The sequence below is a fragment of the Doryrhamphus excisus genome, linkage group LG11 (genome assembly GCF_037039965.1).
Source record: "Doryrhamphus excisus strain RoL-2023G ecotype Guam linkage group LG11, RoL_Dexc_Guam_v1.1, whole genome shotgun sequence".
NCBI lineage: Eukaryota > Metazoa > Chordata > Actinopteri > Syngnathiformes > Syngnathidae > Doryrhamphus > Doryrhamphus excisus.
The window spans coordinates 10,803,856-10,830,297 of NC_136367.1; the positions used below are offsets into that span (position 1 = coordinate 10,803,856).

Here is a 26,442-nt window from a genome sequence, read left to right on the forward strand (position 1 = left end):
ATATTCACTCTGAAACAGATTCATTTATAGATTAGCAGCATTTAGCAGATTGTTGCTGAGCAACCGACACACCTGGAGCTTGTGTGTCACCACCACTTTAACATTCGTGACCTGAGATGGTGAAAGAGGTGTCATGGTGTAGCCATAAAATGCCATATTCAAAGTCATCACTGACTTTTATGCTGTGTCTCAAAAGGAATACTTCCATCCGTATACTCAGTTTTGTCTTCTTTTTTAATGGTGAATTGCAACCACTCGACGGAGCATTATCGCCAACTTGACGCTTTCTCTTTCTGGAAAAAATGTCTCATGTGCAGGATGCCTGCCTGGGACCTTTATATCACACAATGAATGAACTTGATCATTTATGGCCTCAATATATTGTCATTGCATGCGTGTTTGTTTTCCTCATGTCACATCCAAACAGGCAAGTTCACTCACAAAGTTGCATTGGTTTTAGCACCTTGGCACGTTTGTTCCATTCAACAACGGTTCTTTGTCTCAGTGGGTGACGGTGGGGCCGGTATCGTACACAAAGTGCAGATGAGTGTAACGGAGCAGAAATTAAAGTAGTACTTTAAAATACAGTTTCCTATATTATATATTCTCATTGTACTTTTCTTAAAGGTAATGTTAAAAACCTGTCTCGTCTCGTTCTTGTCGAGCCAATCTTTTGTAACATATACCACATATGTATAACACTACTATGACTATTAAGTGTCCATCCAGGTTCTGATCGTGCACTGAGCACAAAAGCCTAACTGAAAGTACGCAAGTGCACCAATTGAGAAACCGCATCTGTTTCTTTGAGCTAATAATCTAATAAAGACTGGAAGCCATCGTCAATTTGATTGAATTGAATTCAGTTTACCCCCCGTGACCCTCGTGAGGATAAGTGGTAGAAAATGAATTAATGAATGTTTAATGATAAAAATCAGTGTAACATTTATTTATCGATATGGAAACTCTTAATAAGTACGTCAAAACAACACCTAACTTTGCATTGCAACATTTGCTGGTCTTTCACAGATTTCTTCAAAATGAAAACCCTTAACTACGCAGTGGTTTTAAAATGTATTTTAATGCACAAATTCACTTAAAATTAGATACATTTTATTATAAATGTTGTTGGTCGCTGTGGATTTGAACGTGTTCAGTCTCGACTCCACTCGTTGAGAACGGTTCGGCAGCCACCTTTCTCTGCGGTTTTTGGTTATTTCTTGAACATTTTATGTAACTTTTATCGTAGTAGTAACTTTTTCCAAAATGAATAATCTCCACATGTGAGACGAGTGCATGTATGCACGTCACGCCTTGCTACAAATACGTCCGTTTGCTCAAGCGCGTGCCAACTGCAACACCCAGCTATTGCCTACTCTTGCACTCCCTCACAGTCACAAGGATGCATTTAGGTACACAAACGTTACGTGAATTGGTACATCAGTTCCTATAAAAGTACCCATTCCTAAATTTGTCAATAGTCCTGTTTTGAATAACAGAATCTCGAGGGGTCTAAATATACTGTAAGTTGGCAACAATGATCCCTCCTGGTGCATGTTATTATTCTCTGGCAGACCACTTGCATATGAGGTGTGTTAAAGTTCTGATGCCATCTCCTGTAAGGCCTTTCACAGACAGTGCCACTATAATGTGTTTATGAGCGAAGGCATGCCGAATGTATTTGTGGAGGTCCAAATTAATTTTAATGTCAAACACTACTTGTTGTTTTGCGGTGTTGACCCAGTGAAAACCACCTTTACTTGTTCCATGCTGACGTGGCGTTGATGACATCATCAACCTCAAGTGTGATGGTTTTGTAGACATGTTCTTCTGTTTGACGTCACAAGAGGGCTTTGTAGGTCAGTGTGGTAAAGGTGTGAAGATGATAACATACGCCACTGAGGGGGTCAAAGTTCACCTGCTGATTGCAAGGCACTGTCTCCCAGATTAACGTAGTTTTTTGTAATGGAATCAGGTATAAATTAATTATGGATATTAAACAACAATCAATGGTAAAGCTTTGTGTTCTAGTATTGATTAAATTGATTGAATACCTTTTTAAACGCTGTTATGCTAAGAGTCCACTGGGCTGGCGCTAGTTGGTAGTTGATGCCAGTTCGCGCCAATGCAATTTGCTGTGGCGCCTAGTGTCGCCAATAAGGTGCCTAGTGGCGTGCAGTGGCTCAAACTGCCTCCCAACTGGCTCGTGGTGACCCGTAACGGCGGCAAAAATCGACTTTGGTGGCAAGAAAATTTCAAAATGTTTAAAAAATGTTGTCGCACCGATTGCTTGATACAAGTGGAAGTGTCCACTACGTGGAACCAAATGTCGCAAACAGTCTGCCTATTGGAATCCACTGGAATGTAACGGCGTGAGCCAAGTTGCGGCAATGTTGCTAGGAGTCCAGTTGGCACTAGTTCACGGCAAAGATTATGTGATTGCCGCGTAGTGGCTCGCTGTGGCGCCGAATAGCGGCAACATATCAACATGCCGAGCAAACATGAATTCGGCGCAGCAGTGAGCCACTACGCACTAGATCGATATTTGTAGTCCTGGATGGAAACCTTGCTGGACACAGATTGATGTAGTTGAATCATAGGAATATAAATTGATGAAGACGTTTGATGAAGACGTGATGATGGGAGGGGGGGGGGGGTATTTCCATTTCCACTAAGAATGTGCATAATAATAATTTAAGAATTGATAGATTGATTAATGGCATTTTGAAGCAATCACTCTTTAAACAGGAAGTGTAAAAGGGTTCTGCTCATGACATCTTCTGTTGTATTGTGGGCTTGCACTCAGGTCCTCGGTTCAGTTCCCTCACTGTCAATCTAGTCAAATCCAGTCAAGTGTGATTGTGACAATGTGACGTCGTACAAAAGACGAGCCCAAGCGAGTGGCCGTTGGCTTCACACACCACGCTGGAGGAAGACATGTCAGCTGATTGCATGTTCCGTGTCAAGTGACTTGGTATGTGGGCGGGGCCTCGCAGCCCGTTTGATGTGCCAAAGGGCGGGGCTGGCCTCGGCAGTCAAGAATGGAAACAATGCAGAGGAACATGGAGGCCGTGTGCCCCTCTGAATTTAGAGAGCTGCTCTTTTAATGCTGGAGGTCTGTGTGAAATGCACACACAGATACACATATTCAGTTGACTTCCACTCTGACAAATGACTCTGCATTTATGCAAATTGTGCAGGGAAAGCAGCTTTGAATCAGAGAGAGTGACTCCATTATTCTCATACTTTGGTATGCAGAGGTGACAAACTGGAGAAACTTAACCAAACATCAAGATTAGTTTAAACTGCTTTAACTGCTTCATGTCACGCGCTCATGTGTAACTAATGAAGTGTCCAGTGAGTGTACTAAAACAGATGCTGCTGCTCAGTGATCACATGACAACACAATGTCGACACAGTAATAACACAATGAAAGCGATGCAAGGTGCCGTCTCTCTCTCTTCGCACTCTGTCTCTCTGCAAGGATAAATATAGACACTGGTCGTCTCCTCATCCTGGTTTCCCGTTTCTTTACCTTCCAGGAACACTCTCTTGATTGGCTTTTGTCTCCGAGCGTTCTGACTGAGCCATGACGACTTTACAGGAAATTAAGACAATAAAGACATCATTCAGTGTCTCCCACAGAAGTGCAATGTATTTGTGGAAAGGCCCATGATGCATGTGTATGAGACACAGGAACCTTGCTTAGCATCATTTATTTGCTCCAGTCTGACTGTAACAGAAATGGACGCTAGCCAAATAATTAACAAAAATATATTTTCCCACAAGAAATAATATAAATCCAATTAGTCCTTTCCAGAAGGCCAAAATATTAACACAAACACATTGTTACAATTATAAAATATTATAATATTTACAATTATAGTTTGACATGCAGAAAACAATTGTATTTTGATTAGGGCTGTCACAAATAGAGCGTTAACGGTGGTGACTTGATTTGATCCTTGTTTCGTTTTTCTTCAGATGGACATGCTGGTGCGTTTTGGAGCAGAACCCAAGTTTACTTTAGCTTGAAGTAACAAACAGATGGCTGGACATTCCCCTTCAGGATTTTTGGTTGACAGAATTAATGTATCCCTTCCCATTTCCTCAGATCTTCCGCGTCCCTCCATCTCACTGTACCCTCTGCACGTCTTAGCACTATGGGGAGCAGAGCTTTCAGCCGCTCTGCTATTCTCTTTAACTGCTTCACATGGTCTCCCCTCCCCCTATTTATTGTATGTTCTTATTTATTGTATGTTGTCTTTTATCTTGTATTTTAATATTGGTGTTTTTTATCTTCTGTACAGCGACCTTGGGTGTCCTGAAAGGCGCTTTTAAATAAAATGTATTATTATTATTATTATTATTAAATTACCTAATTGTCTGCGCACAGTGGTACACTGGACCAAATGACCACTGCGTGGGCTGCGCCGCACTCCGACACCCTGCGCCACACTGCACCACCTTAACCGCTTAGACTTCATAGACTTCCTGATTCGGTTTCCATTTTGTTTGCAAGCAAATGATATGGAAGAAAGAAAAACAGGACTTGCAGTGTAACACTACAAGATGCACACCATACTTTACGCTAATGGGAGAATGCACGCAAACTGAGGCGAAATTCTGGCACGAGTTGAACAAAAAACATGCTATCCAGGCAGAAGCTAACCGAGATTCCACTGTACTACAAATTACTTTTTTTCTGCCACTTGTTTTTGTGTCACCTGCTGCATGTTGACAAGTGTGATATGTGCTTTCATGTTAGTCTCCAAAATCGTCCAATAAGACCAGAAAAAGTCACTAGTCGCTTTGAAAAGGAGAATCTAGGAAGGTCTGAATATACCCTAAATATAGTGACAAGGTTGACAAACACTGATCCCTCCTGGCATGTTCTGGCAGACCATGTACACAAGAGGTGTGATAAGAATTATAGTTTCTTTTGGAGTTGGAAGGGCAGTTCCATTGTCCGACAGTCCCAATGTAATGTGTTTATGGCGAACAGGTAACACCAAATCTATTTATGGTGGTCCAGATTTATTTGTGTTATTCTTTACATGCTGCGTATGTACACACCTCAGCGCTAGCATGATGCAAACATGACTGAGAATAAACATCTGTCCAAGCAATGATGTTGTGCTATGAAAATAGTGTTAAGTCCAAGACAAACTGCATGTGGTGTCAGTGCAAGCTATTTGTTTACACTCAGGCGGACGCACGCATTGATGATGTCATCTGACACCTTCCTCAGTTAAAGACACCTGGGTGTGTTTATGTGTGTGTGTGTGTGTGTGTGTGTGTGTGTGTGTGTGTGTGAGTGAGTGAGATACATACAAGTACAGTAGAACCTCTGAGGTGGAACGCTGTCCAGGACGTTGGTTAAAAAAAAAAACCCTCTATAGACAATGTTGGGTGTCACATGTTAACTTTTTTCGACCTTTTGTATTGTGTTGTGGACTCGTATAGAGCAGCTACACACAATAACCAGCACAGAAACTTTCTAGATCTTCCAGAATCTGCACCTATTCCAGCTGTATTTCCTTGGGGGAGGGCAGAAAGCTTACCTGGTCTACAGCCATAAGGAAGCCCGCTCCCCTGTGACATCACAAGAGAACAGTTTTGCAACACCCTCTGAAAGCGAGCCTTTTGAGCCATCCCAAACTTCTTTCCGGGCTCACTTCCAAATGTACAAACCTCTTCATCTGAAACTTTGGCATGGTTTAACACCAGAACACAACATTCTAACTACATTTATAGGTCAGAGAAGTGTGAAAAGCATCATAGGTCCTCTGTAATTGTCAAACAAGTGTAAAAGGAAGGGGTTTGGTTGACTTTGCTAACCTGTATGGTGACACTGAATGTGAGTCTCACCTAATTCATCCTTCCTGTATCCTAAACCAGGTCCATTATCCAGATGTGGAGAGAGTGGAGTGGCTGAATAAGGTACACACACACTTGGGCACACAGGCTTTATAAATAGGATCAGAATCTGGAGCACTGCTGCACAATTGAGACCACCACCCAGGAGGGAAGGAGAAGTTTCCTGACCTGGAAGAGCAATAAGATGAAGAAGAAGGACTTCCATGGAAACCATGGGCGTGAATGTCTGATCACCTGTGTTGTTGTTGGGACTTAGTTAGAGCTAACACACATACAGGGATAGGGAAGACGTTTGATCATGGCATGACTCAAAATGAAGATTGTCTCCCCGGTAGACGGTGAAGCAGATGTGGCCGTTCATCTGTCAGTTTGTGGACAAGTTGTTCCGAGACACCATCGAGCCGGCCGTGAAGGGTGCTAACCCTCACCTCAGCTCCTTCTGCTTCACCAAGATCGACATGGGTGACAAGGTGAGCTCTCGCACGATCCTCCCGAGCCTCGTTGTGATCTTACAGCGATGACGTCCTGTTAGCTGCTAACATCGACGTTTGTAACTATGCTCATCTCGTTCCAGTTTACTTTCAAGTGAATTTCTTATTCTGGCAGGTTTAGTGTTATTCTCTTGTCAGGTTGATGGCTTTTTTTTCAGCCTCTGAGAGTCAACGGTGTGAAGGTTTACACAGAGAATGTGGACAAGAGGCAGGTCATCATGGACCTGCAGATCAGGTACACTGCAACATCAGTGCAGAAACATGCCCATTCTCATTCTCATTCATTATATTCTCAGGGCATTGAATTGTTCTCAACTGGTCTGGACCGTTCAGCTTACGATGATGTTACATTTCCATAAAAAACAGCGTTGCAGTGTGTGTCAAAAGGGGCTAAAAGCCAGGATCTTTGCCGTGCACAGGTTGTTGGCTAACGGCTGTTGGAAGGACCTCAAGTCAGTAACCATCTCGTTAGTCTTGCCAATGACAAAATAAATAAACTAAATAGGACAGCACGTAGTCTTGTCTCATCATCGATCTAATTTGGATCCCAACTGGATCGCCTCTCATGCCAGTAGGTTCATCAGATCATGCTCATTGCTGAGCTACTGGATACCAAAGCTCTAATCTAGTGTAGGTGGACCTATCGAGTTTGGATCCCAACAGGACTGTTCGGGTTGTCTTAGAAGTAATTTTGCTTCTCATCTGAGCAGACCTCATCAGTTGATGCTCTTGATAAGACTGGTCTAGTCTGGATAGGACCTATCTCATAATGGACTGATGAAGCCTCCTTGAATGGGAGGGGAAACGACTTGTAAGACAGCCCGAACAGTCCAGTAATTGGATTGAATGCCCTGAGAATGTAACATGAGCAACTTTGAGAAGAAAAGTTTCTCTTTGAATCAACTATGGCGTCTTTGCAGTTTTGTGGGGAACACGGAGATTGACGTGGACATCAAGAAGTACTACTGCAGAGCTGGAATCAAGAGCATCCAGGTGCCTGTGTGTGTGTTGTCATGGCAGCCAGTGACAGGCAGCAAGGCCATGTGATGTAATAATAATAATAATACATTTTATTTTTATAGCAGTTTTCAAAATACTTAAAGACACTTTACTGAAGAATGGAGTTGAATAAAAGCAAGTAAACAGAGTAGAAGACACACCAAAATAATACATTCATTGGTTAATACACAGTTAAAACATGAGAAAAAGTGGGGCACAGCAGTCAGGTATAAAAAGGTAGATATTAAAAACAGATGTAGCATGGGATGTAGGATTTTGTCCACAGGTTTTGCTATACTTGTTATGCCTCACTATACTCTTAGCATCATAGCGTTAGCATATGCTGTAGCTCTAGTTTACAGAGTCAGCTTGACAACTTGACCAAAGCAGCTAATAGTGTTCCAGCCATTATAGGCGAAAATGATGTGTTGTTATTCTTGGCCCATAAAGGATTAAAGAGCGTTTCAGTCTTTATTGCCGCTGCAATGACCCCTGACCTCCGCATTGTTGACACAGGCCTGATAAAAGAGTTCTTATCGGACTGGGCTGCTGCCGCTGTTTGCTGTTTCAGAGATCAGCGTCAAAAAAGTTTGTTTCAGTCAGACAGAACCTCTCATTGGCTGTCGGCTGTCGCGCTCCACATCACACTTCACGACGACAAATCTGACGCTGTGTCGTCTGCGCTGACATCCACTTCAGTGTGGTGTAGTAAATGACGTGATGGCACGGAGGCGGGATCGGTGTCATGCTATTTGTTCTTGTCGCGACATGCGGGACACATCAGAGTTGCTATTCGTGCACAAAGCAGGCGGATTATCTTGTCAGTCAATTTGGTAACTGCAACCACAACGTGCTTATGTGTTAAAGTCCTGAGCGTTGAGTAGTAATCCTTTATTTTGGCGGCGGAGGAAAGTGAGTAAATAAAAAGCTGACAAATAACTGCGTTGTTTTCTTGTTTGTTGTGTAGCTTCATGGAGTGATGAGAGTGGTGATGGAGCCTCTCCTGGGCGACATGCCTCTCATTGGAGCTCTGTCCGTCTTTTTCCTCAAGAAGCCGGTGAGTAAATACTGGAACGCCATCCTTTCCTCCTCCTCTTGTTCCTGTGCATGACCAGCCTCCCTAAGCGATCAGCACATTCCTTCTACAAGACTGCTGTTTTCTTTCCTGAGCTTCAGATGTAGGCCTCGATATCATCAGGAATGATTTCCCCTCTAACAATTGCACACAGCGATGTGAAATTGTTAAGTTGGGACATGAATGTGAAGCTCAAGTTTAAACAGGAAGTCACAAGCTAATACCCGCAGAGCTCGCCAGGTCTGTCAACTAACTCTTATATAGCTGTGGATCTCAGAGGGGGCAATTGTTAAACTAAGACAGAAAACCTTGTTTTTCGTCATTAATCTGCCCCAAAATGTCAGACGGAAATCAAAATGTATGAAAACCGGATCAATTTTTCATATAAGAGATAATGCAGATTAAACGTGGAATAATAATAAAATTTTTGTTGTCCGATAACTGTCCTACAAATTATTGCCCATAAACAACATCGTTGGCAGATTATTTGAAACTTCTTTCATTAATGTAAGGATAAATGATATACACAATAACTGGAGTACACCATATTAAATGCTTTTTCCACTTTTCTGACCCATAAGTTAGAATGTCGTATTCTGGTGTTAAACCATGCCAAAGTTTCACATCATGAGGCCCCTTCGTGATGTCACGGAGAGTGGGGCTTTGTTATATGGCTTCGTTGTATCCGAGTTAGGGCGTGTGACCAATCATGGCGGAGTGGGCGTGCCCAGAGGCAGGCCATGGGTGCAATAAATTAAAACACACTGTTTGGACAGGGAGCAAAAATCCAAGGAAATCCAGCTGGAATAGGTGCAGATTCTGCCAAATCTAGAAAGTTTTCTGTGCTGGTTATTGTATGTCGCTGCTCTATAGGAGAGCACAACTCGATACAAAGGGTGGCAAACTCATGTGCATGTTAATATATTAAGGCCAGCAAGATTAGTACCTTTTCATTTATGGTGGAGTTGATTGCTTTATTGACTACTTGTTCCACGCACCCAAAAATATGAACAGAATTAAGAATCACGAGCAAAACAGACGAGTCATACGAGTGGAGAGAGGGTGCGGTGTGGAAGAGACCCAGGGGTGCTGTTTCACTGTAGTCTGTTACAAAGCAAACTTTAAAGAGTGGACAGTTAGAGCTCTATACTTCACATTCATTTGAACTTTATTGTAAACCTACAATCATTACACACAATTAGGTGTCTCTGTTAAACCATTCCCCCGTAACATGTGTTCCCTAAGGAACCTTTACATGCCAATCATACTTTCCTACAATTTTTTTTTGAATTCAGCAGTGTTTGTCAACTTTTAGGTACCCTCAATAAAAAGGCCAGATTTCCCTGACAGTCAGAAATAACCCAGTACACTTGACGGTGCAATGCTTGAAGTGCGAGGACGGTGCAAGGGGACAGATCATTCTGTGAACAAATACAGAACGTACACAAACACACAATAATGATGATTTCAAGAATTCCCTGGCCGGAATCTATCCATAGTGTCCCAACTCTGAGAGAACAACTATCCGTTCTTCACGGGAGTCACCAATGTGTGGATACAACTCGACTAGTTTGTTAGGTGCACTCTTTTGGCCTGGCAGTCTACCCAAGACGGTGTAAACAAAACCAAATACATATTTTTCATTTTTATCGAGAACCCAATCCTACGAATACCAGAGACTATGAAAACCGAGGGTCTACTGAAATCCCAACAATTAACGTGGCAAGGTGTTCCTATGTGCAGCAAGCTAACATTAGCATAGCTGGCTAGCTGCCAAGCATGTGTTTAGGGTGTCTTGGTAGTCAGAGTTCAGCATGACGTTAGTTGTGGAATCTTTGCAAGTATGCAGAGGCTGGTTCTGCATGTTTCCGTGGAATGTTTCATGTGCATGCACCCAAATGCGTCGTGTGGGCTCTGCTCCCATGCTGCACGGCTGCATTGCTGCATTCGTGTCGAAAGGTTCACATACCATACAGACTCGCTTTATTTATGCCATTTGATGGGCAGCACTGATAACTGCTTGGAATGAAGAAATGACAATTTGTGTCCTGGATACAAAACAGAAGGGAAGCAGGTCTCCTTGTCTCCTTGCAGCTGCTTGTTTGTGAACTTCCACTTTCAAAAAACGATCTGAACCACTTTGCGGCTCCTGCTGTCCTGCTGTTGTGGTGGGCGGAGTTAGACACAGGGCTGTGTTGATTGGTGAACAGAAGATGGTCACTACTCCCTCTTCTTTGTGGAAGTCACCGCTTCAACTGCTCTGGATGACTTGACTTTTTGTTGGTGGTGACTTATGATTTAGTCATCCTTGGGCGGTCCTTCCACTTTATTTTGGTCATGGTTTCCACCGTTTTCTTGCCGCTTACAACATTCCACACCTTTAATCTTCTCTCCTGACCTTTTCCAGCTTTGCCGACATGCATTATCTCAAAGCTGCTGACTCACTGTCCCTGGAATGATGTACACACAGACACAGTCTCCTTGTGATGTCAGCTTTTGTAAAAGGCACTCACACACAGTGGCGTCGTGGAGGTGCCATTAACCTTGATGCTAGCGAATAAGCCACACTCGTACTGTTATGTTATTTGTAGCATGTCACCTCTACTGGCCATGCTTCCCGCCCTCGCTATTTCTGTTTATCTTCCAGCTTCTTCCAGCTGTTAATCTTGGGAATGCTCATTTCTGTCCTTATGGCTAATCTCCCACGGCTATCACTGATGTTAGCGCTAGCTATGACAGCCTATTTAAAATGTCATCTGTAAAAAGAGAAATGAGAAAATGCGTGTGTGCACAATTAGTGACATAATGTTTCCCTGGGCTGCACGGTGAGTGAGGGGTTAGTGCGCAGGCCTCACAGCTAGGAGACCCGGGTTCAATTGCAATTACATGCTTGGTTAATTGGCAACTCCAAATTGTGTGTGAGGGCATGTTTTTAATGTTAGTTTTCAGGATTTCTGCTTTTTTTCCATTAATTATATGGCACAATAATTCGAGTATGGTGATTGCTCAGTCTATCAATGATTTTTTTTGTGTGTTTTTTTTTTTATACATATGAACTGTTACAGGGCGGCACGGTGGACGAGTTGGTTAGCACGCAGACCTCACAGCTAGGAGACCAGGGTTCAATTCCACCCTTGGCCATCTCTGTGTGGAGTTTGCATGTTCTCCCCGTGCATGCGTGGGTTTTCTCCGGGTACTCCGGTTTCCTCCCACATTCCAAAAACATGCTAGGTTAATTGGCCACTCCAAATTGTCCATAGGTATGAATGTGAGTGTGAATGGTTGTTTGTCTATATGTGCCCTGTGATTGGCTGGCCACCAGTGCAGGGTGTACCTCGCCTCTCGCCCGAAGACAGCTGGGATAGGCTCCAGCACCCTCGTGAGGATAAGCGGTAGAAAATGAATGAATGAATGAATTAATGTTTGACTGCAGACCATCAATTCAGGGTGACAATCTAATGACACCCGATGCTTTCATCTCTGGTGTTTTTCAGCTGCTGGACATCAACTGGACTGGCCTGACCAACATGCTGGACATCCCCGGGGTCAAGTACGTACTGCTGTTTCACACAATTGAAGACTCGAACTGAATGTGTGTTTGTGGAGTAAGATGTCCAAAAGCGAAGAGCTGGCAGCTCGCCGGCTAAAACGCGCTGAATGTCACTTTCTTTGCTGAGGTGCACTTGAAGACAACACCGACACCCAAACTGCACTGCCAGAGTGTGTAAGAATTTGGCAGCTATAGAGTCAAATAATACGGGTGGAAAAGAGTCATGATGTCATGCAATAGTCATAAATGCACTTTTATTAGCCTACATGTTAGCCAAAAGTGGTGGGAAGCAGCAGCAGCAGCAGTACTAGTAGCATATTCTGCCTTGTGGAGATAAAACTATTTCAGGCCTGTTAAATAAATAAAGCATAATGGATGTCGGTGAAGCTCGCTGTCTTGTTTCCTGCCAGCTTCCTGTTTGTTTACACCAGAGAAACTGCTTTCCTGGAGACTCCGCCCTTTGAAATGTAGTTGTCCTTGTTTGACGGGTTTGTGTATTGCACTGTGTGTGTGTGTGCGCGTGGGTGTGTGCTAGTGAGTGGGTGCATGGCGTACACTTGCCCCACCCTTTCCACTTTCTTACTAACTAGCGTGTGCGCATGTGTCATATTTCAACGCTGATCTTCTGCTATCGTCCAAACAGAACTGTTTCCACCTGGATCCACTTTGGAATGTGCGTAGCGTGCCAAGCTAACACACCTACCATAGAAATATTACAAACATGGTGTGTGTCTTTCGTGAAGGAGCTGAGTCACAATCAACATGGCGGCTCCCAAATGAGCTTTTCAGTGGAGGGAATTTCAGAAAAAAAAGGCCATCAGAACTAGATTTGTTTTAGCAGGGAGCAACAGTGCATGAACGCTGCACTGTCTCCCTCTAGTGGGCATGAGATGTAATGTCAACATGACAACGTGATAAAACAATTTGTATTCATTTCCAACATCGACTATGGCTAACTCGTCCCACCCCCAGTACAAAATGTCTGTGTGTGTGTGTGTGTGTCTATGCATGTATGTAATGCTCACGCTCAGAGAATTGATTTGATTGCTAGCCATCCTCAGAATGATGCTATAATATGATATACAGCTGTACTGCATATTGCTATAGATCCTCTTTCTTGTCTTCCATGTCAGTGGTCTTTGTGACAGCATGATCCAAGACATCATTTACAGCTTCGTGGTCCTTCCTAACCGTATCACCATCCCTCTGGTGGGGGAGGCCCAGCTGGACCACCTCCTCTTCCCTGTGCCCAAAGTACTGATCTCACACGGCTCATCCTTCCTCCACCACATTTAACATCGTCCCGCTTCGTTTATTTCATACGCGCAACTGTGCCATCAGGGAATCCTGCGGATCCACTTCATCGAGGCTCAAGACCTGCTGGGTAAGGACAAGTTTCTTGGCGGTCTAATCAAGGGCAAGTCCGATCCATACGGAGTCATCCGGGTCGGGAAACAGCTCTTCCAGAGCAAAGTCATCCACGAGACGGTCCACCCCAAATGGAATGCCGTATATGAGGTGAGTAGAGCTACTGGTTGGCAAGCTAGTAGGCTGAGTAACGTCAATGGTGGATGGAGGTGTTTCTTCCATTTGCATTCTGTAAGTAGTCTGTAAAGATTTCTTCTTTTGCAACGCTGACTCTTTGCTTCAGGCCGAAGTAATGGATCCCACCGGACACAACCTGGAGGTCCAACTCTATGATGAAGATGCTGACAAAGACGACCCGCTGGGAAGGTACATGAACAAGGCACATGAACTCAGCACAAACCATTTTCAGCTTTTTGTTTCAGCGCGACTGCGGTAATGAACTTAATGACAGCAGCTCTTGATTGTGGATGATTGATTGTCACTTTAGTGACTTCCAGGGACTCATGTTGTCTGACATGTTGTCTGACTGTTACAGTGTGACTATCGACATTGCCGAGCTCGCCAAAGACCAGACGGTGGACGAGGTACGTGGGGCTAGCACTTGGGGCTCACCATTTCACCAACAGTTGATGAGTAAAGAAGATTAATAATAATGTGGACATTTTCAGTAGTCTGGGGGGGGGGGGGTGTAGGTTGGACCCAAGTATTTACCCTCTAATCTAGAGGAAGGGCCCATCAAAGAATGCTTTCATTCAACAGTAAACATGCATAGGTCTCACTCCATTCTAATTTAAGTGCTGTCCTTACAGGGGAGCTGTACTTTTTTTTTTATTTTGCCCATCATTCACATGAACAAATATTTATTTCCCCTTTCTGTGCATTATAACAACAGAAAACGAGTTAATATGAGCTAGCTAACAATGGACGTTATTGGGACACACCTATGTCGACTATGAAGAAACGATGAAAACCTCTACTAACACCGTTGCATCATTTGCTATACATGCTGGTATCACGTACAGTGATAGAAACATGTAATACTTGCAACTTCTGTTGTAGGCGCATTGATACACGTACTTAAGCTAGTTCCGTCAACAACAGCAGCATAGATACAGCGACAACCCTTACGATGTCCGCTCTCCTCGGGATGGCTGTGTCTTCCAGCACAAGACAAAAATGCTGACTGCAAACGAGTATCATGTTGAGTCTTTGTCGTGAAATTGAGAGCTAGCTATCCACTCTTTCGTCTGTCTAGCGATTAGCGACGTGTCGTGTTAGTCCGTGAGATAAAAATAGATGTTCATCTTAGCTATTGTTGTAGCTTGGTTAATTTACAAGTCAGTTTTGTAAATGGTAAGGGCTTTAGCATCAAAATACTAGGTATTTCCCATGACATCCATTGTTAGCTACAGTGCATCCGGAAAGTATTCACAGCGCTTCACTTTTTCTACATTTTGTCATGTTACAGCCTCATTCCAAACTGAATTAAATTAATCTCTTACCTCAAAATTCTACACAAAATACTCCATTATGACAATGTGAAAAAAGGTTTTTTTGACATGTTTTGAATTTATTAAAAATAGAAAACCAAAAAATCACATTTACGTAAGTATTCACAGCCTTTGCCATGAAGCTCAAAATTTAGCTCAGGTGCATCTTTTTTCCACTGATCATCCTTGAGATCTTTCTACAGCTTAATTGGAGTCCACCTGCAGTAAATTCAGTTGATTGGACATGATTTGGAAATATAATAACTGTCTATATAAGGTCCCACAGTTGACTGTGCATGTCAGAGCACAAACACCAAGCATGAAGTCAAAAGAACTGTCTGTAGACCTGCGAGACAGGATTGTCTTGAGGCACAAATCTGGGGAAGGATACAGAAAAATTTCTGCTGCTTTGAAGGTCCCAATGAGCACAGTGGCCTCCATTATTCGTAAATGGAAGACGTTTGGAACCACCAGGACTCTTCCTAGAGCTGGCCGGCCTTCTAAACTGAGCGATCGGGGAAGAAGGGCCTTAGTCAGGGAGGTGACCAAGGCCCCGATGGTCACTCTGTCAGAGCTCCAGCGTTCCTCTGTGGAGAGAGGAGAGCCTTCCAGAAGGACAACCATCTCTGCAGCAATCCACCAATCAGGCCTGTATGGTAGAGTGGCCAGACGAAAGCCACTCCTTAGTAAAAGGAACATAGCAGCCCGTCTGGAATTTGCCAAAAAGCACCTGAATGACTCTCAGACCATGAGAAACAAAATTCTCTGGTCTGATGAGACAAAGATTGAACTCTTTGGTGTGAATTCCAGGCGCCATGTTTGGAGGAAACCAGACACTGCTCATCACCAGGCCAATACCATCCCTACAGTGAAGCATGGTGGTGGCAGCATCATGCTGTGGGGATGTTTTTCAGCAGCAGGAACTGGCAGACTAGTCAGGATAGAAGGAAAAATGAAAGCAGCAATATATAGAGATATCCTGGATGAAAACCTGCTCCAGAGCGCTCTTGACCTCAGTAGACTGGTCAGGTACCCGCTCAAACGGAAAGTTGTCAGGGTGCGTTCTTCTTTGTGGTGTTTTTCTTCTTCTGTTGTTTATTGGCGGTTGGCAAGCAGCTTTCGTATGCATTACCGCCATCTGTGAAACAGAATCTAAACCCTTCTATACTTTATTCACAAGTGCAGTTTTATTAAATGAAAATATATATCTATATAAAACATGTCCTGAGTTTAATTATAAAATATTAGCAAGATTGAATTTGATCTTTTCCTGTTTAAATTTATCCCGGGGTGCGTTCTTTCAGCGCATGCTCAGATATGACGTAACACGCAGATCCAGACGTTTTTCACTTTTAAAAATGGAGGCCAGCAATCTGCACTGGACTAAGCAAAGGTTGTTTTTGATTCAAACCAAATTTTAAGACTGGACAGACGAAAAACTGGTAATACGGAGTTATTCCAACAAGTGAACGAAAAACTTGATGACGTTGATGTTTACGTTTTACTGCGCATGCCCTATTGACTATTCTGTTTGATTTTCACGGCGCATGTAGACAAGAGATTGGAATATTCCTTTCCATGGATACCATTGTTTCCCGAAAGGTCATTCGGAAAGAGAAAAACTCGTCATGTAAAAACGTGGCTACTGTCGAGTGTTTGTGGTGTAAAGACTGGCAGAGCAATGTAATTAATCCGTGTGGCAACACCTACCTTGTTCCTCTGATAGACGTATTGATGCATGTGTGAGGTCGTGGTGACATTTTGTAATTTTTGGTTAGTGGTGTGCCACAAGATTTTTCCAATGTAAAAAACGTGCCGTGGCTCAAAAAAGGTTGAAAAACACTGATATAGACAGTAGACATTAGCACACAGCCAAGATCTCAAAAGATCCGATCGAACATCTCTGGAGAGATCTGAAAATGGCTGTGCACAGACGTCTCCCATCCAACCTGATGGAGCTTGAGACTTATTGCAAAGAAGAATGGGCAAAACTGCCTAAAGATAGGTGTGCTAAACTTGTGGGATCATATTCAAAAAGACTTGAGGCTGTAATTGCTGCCAAAGGTGGATCAACAAAGTATTAAGCAAAGGCTGTGAATACTTATGTAAATGTGATTTTTTTTGTTTTCTATTTTTAATAAATTCAAAACATGTCAAAAAAACCTTTTTTCACATTGTCATAATGGAGTATTTTGTGTAGAATTTTGAGGTAAGAGATTAATTTAATTCAGTTTGGAATGAGGCTGTAACATGACAAAATGTAGAAAAAGTGAAGCGCTGTGAATACTTTCCGGATGCACTGTAGCTCATATGAACTTTTCTCGCACTAGAAAGTACAGAGAAGGGAACTAAATGGATTGTGAATGATGGGCAAAATTCCTCCCAAAAGTGTAGTTCCCCTTTAAGAGTGGGATTACTCACAGGCACAATGAGGACAGTATATTACAGTATACGACAAGGATTCTATCTTGGGTTGCATACTGAAACTGTATATTTCAGTTCTTTACTAAACACGCTTAAGTCAAAAAATGCTCAGCAGTTTGGTATCTTTACAAAACGAACAACATCGTAACATCGTAAGTGGTCAATTTAAATACTTACTAGTGTGTTGGATTTATTTTAATATTTAACATTTCAACATTTTCTGGTCTTGTCTCAAAAGGCTTTTCTTTTTTAGCTGCAAAACCATAAAAACCAACTCACCAGTCGTACTTTGGACACCCCTGGTATACAGTATTTTCTCATGCGTATTGGCCAAAAAATGTTTAAAAACATCTCGCTGTATATCTAGAATAGCGCTGTGTGATGTTTGTGTTAACATCACTCCCCAACAGACAAAACAGAAAAGAAAGGGAAAAAATCTTTCTGTGGTGGTCCAAATGTAATTGTGGTGGGCCACTACAAATCAATTCAGTGTATCAGATACACTGAATTGATACAGTATTTCACAGAAACACTAAAGGTTTGATTTTGCATACTTGGTAGTAGGACAGATATTTTGTCTTTTTTACCATGTGAAAGTTCTGCCTAGCAACAAGTGCTTGTGGAAAAAAAGAATCCCTTTTAGCTTAAAGTGTTCCCTTCATGAATGAAATCATGATGAAGTTTGTGTCTTTAGTGGTTCGGGCTGGACGGCGTGGCCTCTGGGAAGCTGCACCTCAAGCTGGAATGGTTGTCTCTCCTGTCCACACCTGACAAATTGGACCAGGTGCGGAGCGCATGTGACTTCGCATGCGAGGCTTATGGAAGCATCCGTTCTACTTTCTCTCCTCCTCCACGCAGGCGCTGGCCAGCATCCGGGCAGACCGTGGCAAAGCCAACGACGGGCTGTCATCCGCGCTGCTTGTTGTCTTCTTGGACTCTGCACGAAACCTGCCGGTGAGTCGAGAGTTCCGAATAAGACCCTGACCCCTCTGAAAACGATTGATGTCTCCAGAAAGTGTGACTTTTGAGCCGGTACAGAACTTTGGCTTCTTAGTCACATTGCTTGTATACATCTTCCAGGACCTTCCTCACTTAGCTTAGCTCTCGCTTAACTTTAACAGACACTTAAAGAGTCACAAAATCTGACATGATAAATCACAAAGTTGTACAATAACAGTCAGAAGTACAACATCACTTTCCTCTTTTTCTTCCTCCTCTTCCCGTGAAGAGCATCTTCGAGGGCAACCTGGGCAATGGCTACTTAAAAGAGAGACGGGTGGCCGGCCTGGTGTTCTGTGAAAACACAGCCTCTCTCTATCGGACTTTATTTGTGAGTCCGCTGCTGAGCTGTGCACGACTCGGTCCGACAGCATCCGTTTCAACTGCATGGCCTCACTTCCATTTAACTTTGCAGTGTTTCCCGAATAGACCGCAATCTATTTGTGGCTTGGGGCGGGCACTTGATGATGTCATTCTCTAATTTGCGTTATTTGCCATGTCGCATGTGCATGTCGTTTTTATGGACAGTAGGAGACAAAAAGGGAGCAAAAACATGACAAGCAAAACAAATTAACTTTCATATTGCTCATTGAGAAGAGCAATACACGCTTTCATGTTAGAGTTTCCAAAAGTCTGCAAAAGACCACAAAAAAATTGCAAGATTTGTTGGTAAACAAAAATATTTTGGTTTAATCTATTATTAAAGTAAGCAATATTTAACATAGTTTCCAGCTTTATATCCAAATGAACCTCAAGTCCTACGCTGGATACCGAAACTACTTAGCCAGCCTTCAAAGTAAGAGCCGAGATGCGCATAACTTAAAAATGTTGTATTGCGGACTACTATAGAGCAGCTACACACAATAACCTGCACAGAAACTTTTGACATTTTCCAGAATCTGCACCTATTCCAGCTGGATTTCCTTTGATTTGTCCTTCCGGCCAAAACAGTCTGTTTTAATGTATTTCAACCACCACTCGCCTCAGGGCGTGCCCACTCCGCTGTGATTGGTCACACACCCAAAATGCTTCCTATCAACCATATAAGGAAGTCCGCCCCTCTGTGACATCACAAAGGGGCAGTTTTACCACGCCTTTTGAAACCGAGCGTTCAGAGTCATGCCAAACTTCTTTCAGGGTTGAAACATCATGATGTGAAACTTTTAACTTTTAATACGAGAGTACAACATTCTCATTTATACATTTATAGGTCAGAAAAGTGGAAAAAGCATCATAGGTCCTTAACACGGTTCAATAAAAAAGTTTCCTTTCAAATCTAAGCAGATAAAAGCGTCTTATAAATATAATATAAATATAATTAATTAGTCATGTTCTGAAAAGCTGCAATGTACAATAAGGCGTGATGTAATGCATAACCCAGACGTTATCAATGTACGTTAACTTTTAACGTCAAGTTAACAGCCAAAAGTCAAAGTTAACCGAGTTTTGGACAACAAGATAACGGTGTTCAAGTTAAAGAAGGGTAAGAAACAGAGTTATGGGGCCATCTACTGTACAGAGTTGGAAAGACAAGCTACATTCACAGATATTCATTCATTCATTTTCTACCGCTTTTTCCTCACGAGGGTCGCGGGGGTGCTGGAGCCTATCCCAGACAGTCCCGTTATAATGTGTTTATAAGCGAGGGTGAGCAGGTATTTGTGTCCGTCTGCCACAAATAAATGAATGTCTCATTCTTCAGGTCATTAAATCATAAATACCACTTTTTAATTAGTTGATTAGGTTGATCTTCAGTGTAATGGAATGCTAGCTAAACAAAAAATCCCTAAAAGTTACTTTTTGCTATTTGAAAAATTCTTGTTGTTGAGGCAGTGATCTGTCACGATGTCATTTTGTCATCATTAGTGATGTGCAATACCGCTGATTTCTTTCCCATCTCGATATTGCGTAAAATTGGACCGTTGTGTGCTGGGGAGGACAGCATGGGCTCAGGGGCTGATTTGATGCTAGTAACTCGAACAAAAGAAGGAGCGAGATCGGCGGCGTGTGTGCTGAGAGAATTGCGGTGCTGTTGGGTTTCAACCCTTGAAGAGGATGACTTTAGTGGCTTTAGTTCCAGGAGGAGGACAGCGACAAATGACTTTTCTGGTAGGCTGCCGTTTTGAAATGTTTTTAATTTAATTAAAAGTGTAACAAATCTTTCTGTGTAAGACTTTTTAATGTACTAAATATCTCACGTGGATACCCGCGACTTCCACATTGGTGCAGCCAATATACAGTAAAGTCTCATTATATCGATATCGGTTATATCGAAGTACTGCTTATTACGATACTATTTTCATTTCCCGGCAAATTTCTAGTCTTTTATGATATAATTAGTTCCGTTAGTACGATACCCGGTTATTATGATAATCCGGTTATGCCCTTTTCATCTCCCGCCAGCCAATTTGGTCTGCTTATATCGATACAAAAGCAGCTTAAATCAATCTTTGCTTAAGGATTTCAATACCAAAAAAGAACACGGCGAACGGCTGCTTCCAGTCAACTTTAGTTTTCACACTTCCACCACCAGAGCACAGCACACACACCGATTCCCGCACTTCCTGGTTCACAGGTCATGCTCAACCCGCCCCACATAGCTGGCCAAACACATGCCTGCAACAGAAGAACCAACTGACATAGCATACACACCTATTCCAACGAAGACACAAGCGTACAAATACATGTATTTAATTGTGTTGTATTCAGATTTTATCGCTTGCAATAATCACTGTTTTTCACATGTACATGCTGGCGTTCGTGGTTTCTCTGTTGCAGGCATGTGTTTGGCCAGCTATGTGGGGCGGGTTGAGCATGACCTGTGAACCAGGAAGTGCAGGAATCGGTGTGTGTGCTGTGCTCTGGTGGTGGAAGTGTGAAAAATAAAGTTGAGTGGAAGCAGCCGTTCGCCGTGTTCTTTTTTGGTGATCATCATGATCCTATTCATCATGATCATCATGATCCTATTCATCATGATCATCATGATCCTATTCATCATGATCATCATGATCCTATTCATCATGATCCTAATCATCATGATCAATTGTCACGTCAACATATGTAACTTTAACACTATGGTTCTTCCGTTGTATGAACTGCTTTGTGGCCGACATTTCAAAAATATTTGTCAATTCAAGTATTTTTGATTGTATTTTTCATCTCAATTGTTTTCCTCACAAAATCTTTTTACAAGAGCTAAACTTGTTAAGTTCATCTGCTCGGCCTCAAACAGCAACTCCATGTTACTTTTGTCTGGTGTGCTGACTTCTACCTGGTGATCTTCATTAATCAACCTTGTGTGTGTGTGTGTGTGTGTGTGTGTGTGTGTCTTCTCCCTGCATGCACCTGCCCTTCTCCAATAATCTGCTGTGTGTGTGTGTGGGGGGGGGGGGGGGGGGGGGGTTGGATTTCTGTCTGTGGCCTCCATCCCAAAGCAAAATCCCTTAGAGTTCAACCAAGGCGGGTCCAAGAAAGCCTCGCTCACTAAGGTCATCAAGGTAACGAAGCACACCAAGCAGTGACACGCAAGGACAACACGCAACTTACCCACAGAGAGAACACACACAACTGGGTTAAACTCACTAGTTGAAAGATCTTAGTAAATCATCCAGATTAGCTTTTTTTTTGTTCATTTCTGCATCTACGGGATGCTGCCGAAACCTTCCCAATGTTTGTTAACATCAATAACAAGCATTACTAATCACGTCAGCCATGTCCATGTCCACACAAACCCAAGTATTTTGCTGACATGTCTGATGACCTTGGATTATAGCGCCACATGTTGCTTTAAAATGACATTAAGCAGTGTTTCCCAACGGGACTGAAAAGGACAGATTATAATCATCTTTTATGTCGCATAATTGGCCATGGCACAATTTCTATGGATGCTGTGAGAGAGCGAGTAAAAAACCTGAAAATCAAAACAAATATATTCAGAAATACAAACTTTCAGAGTTTTTAATGTGGAATGGGGCCTACGTTGAAAAGAGTGATACGTGTGAAACTCGTTTTCATCAAGGGCCACTTTGTAATTATGGCAACAATTTATGGCGGACCACCATCCCAAATGAATGTATGGGAAACACTGGTGATGTCAAACTTGTGTATCAAAATAGTTGTGTATGTGTGGATTAACACTAAAAACGTGCCGTCTTGCTAACAAGTGTTGGCTGTCATTTGTTTGTAACATTTAAAAATATTGTTTATTGTAGTCAAGAGTAGAATGTCATCACCGTGAGATGTTTCCTCTCTTCTTACATCTCCTCTTTCCCCATCCTGTGTAGTCTGCCAAGAAAGTGACCAGTGATCCCAGTCCCTTTGTCCAGCTGAGAGTGGGTCACAAGTCCCATGAAAGCAAGGTGAGCCCGGTTCATGTGCGCCGCGACGTTCCCATGCACGGTCCTTTTGTGTTGCATAAATACAACCAGGGCGGCACGGCGGTCGGGTGGTTAGCGTGCAGACCTCACAGCTAGGAGACCCAAGGTTCAATTCCACCCTCGGCCGTCTCTGTGTGGAGTTTGCATGTTCTCCCCGTGCATGTGTGGGTTTTCTTCGGGTACTCCGGTTTCCTCCCACATTCCAAAAACATGCTAGGTTAATTGGCCACTCCAAATTGTCCATAGGTATGAATGTGAGTGTGAATGGTTGTTTGTCTATATGTGCCCTGTGACTGGCTGAATTTTCATTCAGAAAATGAATGAATGAATAAATCTAACCTTTCATGCTTTAGTGCTTCAGATATGCTTCAAACAATGTTAGAATTCAATTCAAACATGTCAAAATGTCCTCAAATGGCCTAAATGTGCCTTAGCTGCCGTGAACCAGGGCTCGACAATAACGATGTACCGATGGCCTGGGGCAAGTTAAAACAAAATTGGGGCAAGTAAATCCAATCAGTGATATTCCCGTGGGGCAAGTACACTTTGGCATGCCATACTGCCAAGAGTTTTTTTAAAAGCGGTTCTTGTTGGGTGTTGGTAAAACACAGACTGCGTAATTCCGGTGGTAATTTGCAAACCAATCCTTGCAAATCTTGAAATGGACCAATCAGAATCATTTATTTAGTCCACAGTCCGTGTTTTACCCACACCCGTTCTTGTTCACGATCAACCAATCAGCGATGGTTTGACTAGGAAAACATCTATCATGGCGTCCCTGCCAACATGGTCTAATTCTTCAACAACTTGTGAAGGAAAAGAGCAAAAAGTGATGAACCAGTGCCTCCTAAACAAGTATTTTATTAGCGGCAGCAAATCAAATGATGGCACAGGTGAGTGAATCACATTGCTGTGACAATTTGAAGTGGTCACAATGAAACACCACCGATTAGATCCAATACCAAGTGCTGATTTTGCACAAGCTACAAAATCTAGCGTTTCCATTTCTCTGTGGATTTTTCTCACCTTTGCTTCAAAAATTATTGTTTGACCATTGAGCATTTTTTTCTGGATTCAAGTACACAAATGTGTCTATTCAATAATGTTTCATTGTGGTGCACAACTTCTAAATATCACTGCTTACTACGACTACCATGTGTAAGGTAGTATGGCATGCCATGTTAACATACATCTCCACAATTGATAATCATTTAATCTTTATTTGAGATTCTCATGTGATGCCACAAAAATGAGATGATATCATTATGGTAGTCTTTTCATTTTACATGGGGCAAGTTCGGGCAAGTAGTTCTCACCTTAAGGATTCCCCATGGGCAAGTCATTTTTGTTTTTAATGTAGAGCCCTGTGAACACACTAAAAGTTTTTCTTCTACTTCTTTGGTCAATCTGCCCGCAGACTCGCTACAAGACTCATGAACCAGTGTGGGAAGAAGCCTTCTCATTCCTCATCCACAACCCCAGAAGTCAAGATCTGGAGATAGAGGTATGAACCTTATCTTATCTTCAACTGTCTCAGTTGGTGCACCGGCCTACTTACATCTCGTCTTTTTGTGAGTGGACAATCGTGTTCACACTGAGTAGAATGGCTGATTGAGAACCCTGTCAATATGTCTTGGTTGAAATGAAACACTCAAAATGGTGCGTATGCAATGATGGATGCTTGCCACCTTCAATTGTTGCTGGCTTCACTACGTAGTGGAAGGGGGAAGACCTAACGCAGGGGTTGGCAACCTATACTATCAAAAGAGCCATTTGATCCCCTGGCTCAGTTTACAATAACAATAACTTTAAAATAACTTTTAATCTTTAGTTTTAACAGCAGAATACAAGAAATGGTTGGTTAAACTTCACGACTGGACGCCTGAAGAAATGTGCAGCATCGCGATCACATCCAGAACGAATTACGAGTCTACCATGGTTTTGAATGACTGCTAGATTTGGAGCAAAGTTTGGGGTAGAAAAATAGATCTGAAGGTTCTTGCAGCCAAACACCTGCTTCCCCTCCTCCTTACGCTCATCCCATCACTAGTTAGAACTCAGCCAGGATGCATTCACGGTCTCAAAGAACGTCAGATTTTTAAAAACCCATTACAAAGATGTGCATTTTCCCCATTTGGGTCTTACAAAAATATTGGAGCATTGGGAAGGGAGCCACAACAAACAGGCTGAACAGGGTTGCCAAACCCTGGACTAATGTGACTGTGCCACAGATTGCTGTTGCCATGATGTCAAGATGCAGGGATGAGAACCCGGTGCAGTTTGAAATCTTTTATTTTCTCCGGGTACTCCGGTTTCCTTCCACATTCCAAAAACATGCTAGGTTAATTGGCCACTCCAAATTGTCCATAGGTATGAATGTGAGTGTGAATGGTTGTTTGTCTATATGTGCCCTGTGATTGGCTGGCCACCAGTCCAGGGTGTACCCCGCCTCTCGTACAAAACAATGTACACCATATACTCAATGAAGTATTCCATTTGAGATGTGAGCACGCCAGCAACTTGTCACCTCATGCTTGCGTCCAGGTGAAGGATGCCAAACATGAGTGTTCACTGGGCACGCTCATTGTGCCTCTGAGCCGTCTGCTGGAGGCCGAGGACATGACGCTAAACCAGCAGTTTCCTCTCAAGACCAACGGACCCAGCTGCACCATCAAGATGAAGATGGCCCTGCGGGTATGAAGTTGAAAGAAACGTCTTTCACGTCTTCTTCTTACAAGAAATACGTCTTATACTTGCTGCGATGATTTAAAAAATGACTGTCCCTTGGTCCAATTCCAGGTGTTGTGCCTGGTGGGCAAAGAAGCATCCTTGACCCCTGACCCCAATGCATCCTCGATGCAGCTTCGCAAGTCCAGCTCCACACAGCAGTCCTCCTCATCTGACCTCCCCACGCAGGAGTCGTCGGCTTCGCACATCCCGCGCTCAGCGTCTGTGTCAGCGCAGAACACCGTCAACCGCCGGTGGGATAGCGAGGAACAGCACAGCGACGTGGCGGGGGGGAAGATGGGAGGTCAAAGTGTGGCGGAGAGCAGAAGGAGCACGTCTAACTTGACCAACATGGGCTCACAGCAGATCCTCGGCGGAGGCAAGGAGGCCACGCCCAGCATCGCCTCGGACATCTCCAACCCATACGCCACCCAGGAGCTGCAGCAGAGACTTCAGCAGCTGCAGAAGTAAACAGCAAACACCTTGTCACTCACACTGCAGGAACACACCAAGACTAGGAATGTGCACACGGACACGCTAGATCCCTGCTTTTTCATTCCAAGGAAAAAATTGCAGGGGCGAGCATACGGAATGGTGGCTATCCACTGTACATGAAGACTGTAATACATCCACATAGTACATGTTTGCGTTACTGCGACACCAACAATAGATGGAATATATTTACAAAATGGGAACTGTGCACCGTAAATGCTTTGTCCATGTGCTTAGTGGTTCTGGGCCCAACTCCTTCCCGCTGGGGGAGATCCAGCTGACGGTGAGACACAGCTCCCAGAGGAACAAGCTGGTGGTGGTGGTTCACGCCTGCAGGTACCACTCCCTAAACGTCAGCAGGGCGGGGCCTGAGCTTTGATTACCCTATTAACACCTTCAAATTTTCCGTCTGCTGAATCTGCTACTTTTTCTCCTCTTCTTTCTCTTCTTCTCATTATTGGACTTTTTCTCCTTCATATCCTGCTTCTACTACTCCTTATCCTACATCTTCTTTTTCTTCTTCTTCACCTTCATCTCCTCCTTGTACTGCCTTTTCTCCTCCTCCTTCCCC

General features: G+C 43.1%; 1 protein-coding gene across 4 annotated transcripts in view; it reads left to right on the forward strand.

Annotated features, from left to right (window-relative positions):
- The window catches only part of esyt2a (extended synaptotagmin-like protein 2a), a 32,244-nt gene that overhangs the window by 2,533 nt on the left and 3,269 nt on the right, over nucleotides 1–26,442 (forward strand). For 3 of the 4 annotated variants that reach the window (XM_058078627.2, XM_058078635.2, XM_078794746.1), the window contains exons 3-20: nucleotides 5,902–5,943; nucleotides 6,216–6,350; nucleotides 6,530–6,606; nucleotides 7,292–7,364; nucleotides 8,338–8,427; nucleotides 11,940–11,995; nucleotides 13,129–13,249; nucleotides 13,337–13,513; nucleotides 13,647–13,729; nucleotides 13,899–13,947; nucleotides 17,972–18,061; nucleotides 18,136–18,231; nucleotides 21,711–21,773; nucleotides 22,560–22,634; nucleotides 24,070–24,156; nucleotides 25,197–25,346; nucleotides 25,452–25,846; nucleotides 26,109–26,207. In XM_058078627.2, the coding sequence (XP_057934610.2) occupies nucleotides 5,902–5,943; nucleotides 6,216–6,350; nucleotides 6,530–6,606; nucleotides 7,292–7,364; nucleotides 8,338–8,427; nucleotides 11,940–11,995; nucleotides 13,129–13,249; nucleotides 13,337–13,513; nucleotides 13,647–13,729; nucleotides 13,899–13,947; nucleotides 17,972–18,061; nucleotides 18,136–18,231; nucleotides 21,711–21,773; nucleotides 22,560–22,634; nucleotides 24,070–24,156; nucleotides 25,197–25,346; nucleotides 25,452–25,846; nucleotides 26,109–26,207 (1,958 nt within the window). The remainder of the gene's footprint in view (nucleotides 1–5,901; nucleotides 5,944–6,215; nucleotides 6,351–6,529; nucleotides 6,607–7,291; nucleotides 7,365–8,337; nucleotides 8,428–11,939; nucleotides 11,996–13,128; nucleotides 13,250–13,336; nucleotides 13,514–13,646; nucleotides 13,730–13,898; nucleotides 13,948–17,971; nucleotides 18,062–18,135; nucleotides 18,232–21,710; nucleotides 21,774–22,559; nucleotides 22,635–24,069; nucleotides 24,157–25,196; nucleotides 25,347–25,451; nucleotides 25,847–26,108; nucleotides 26,208–26,442) is intronic. The other variant, XM_058078642.2, reaches the window with a different exon arrangement.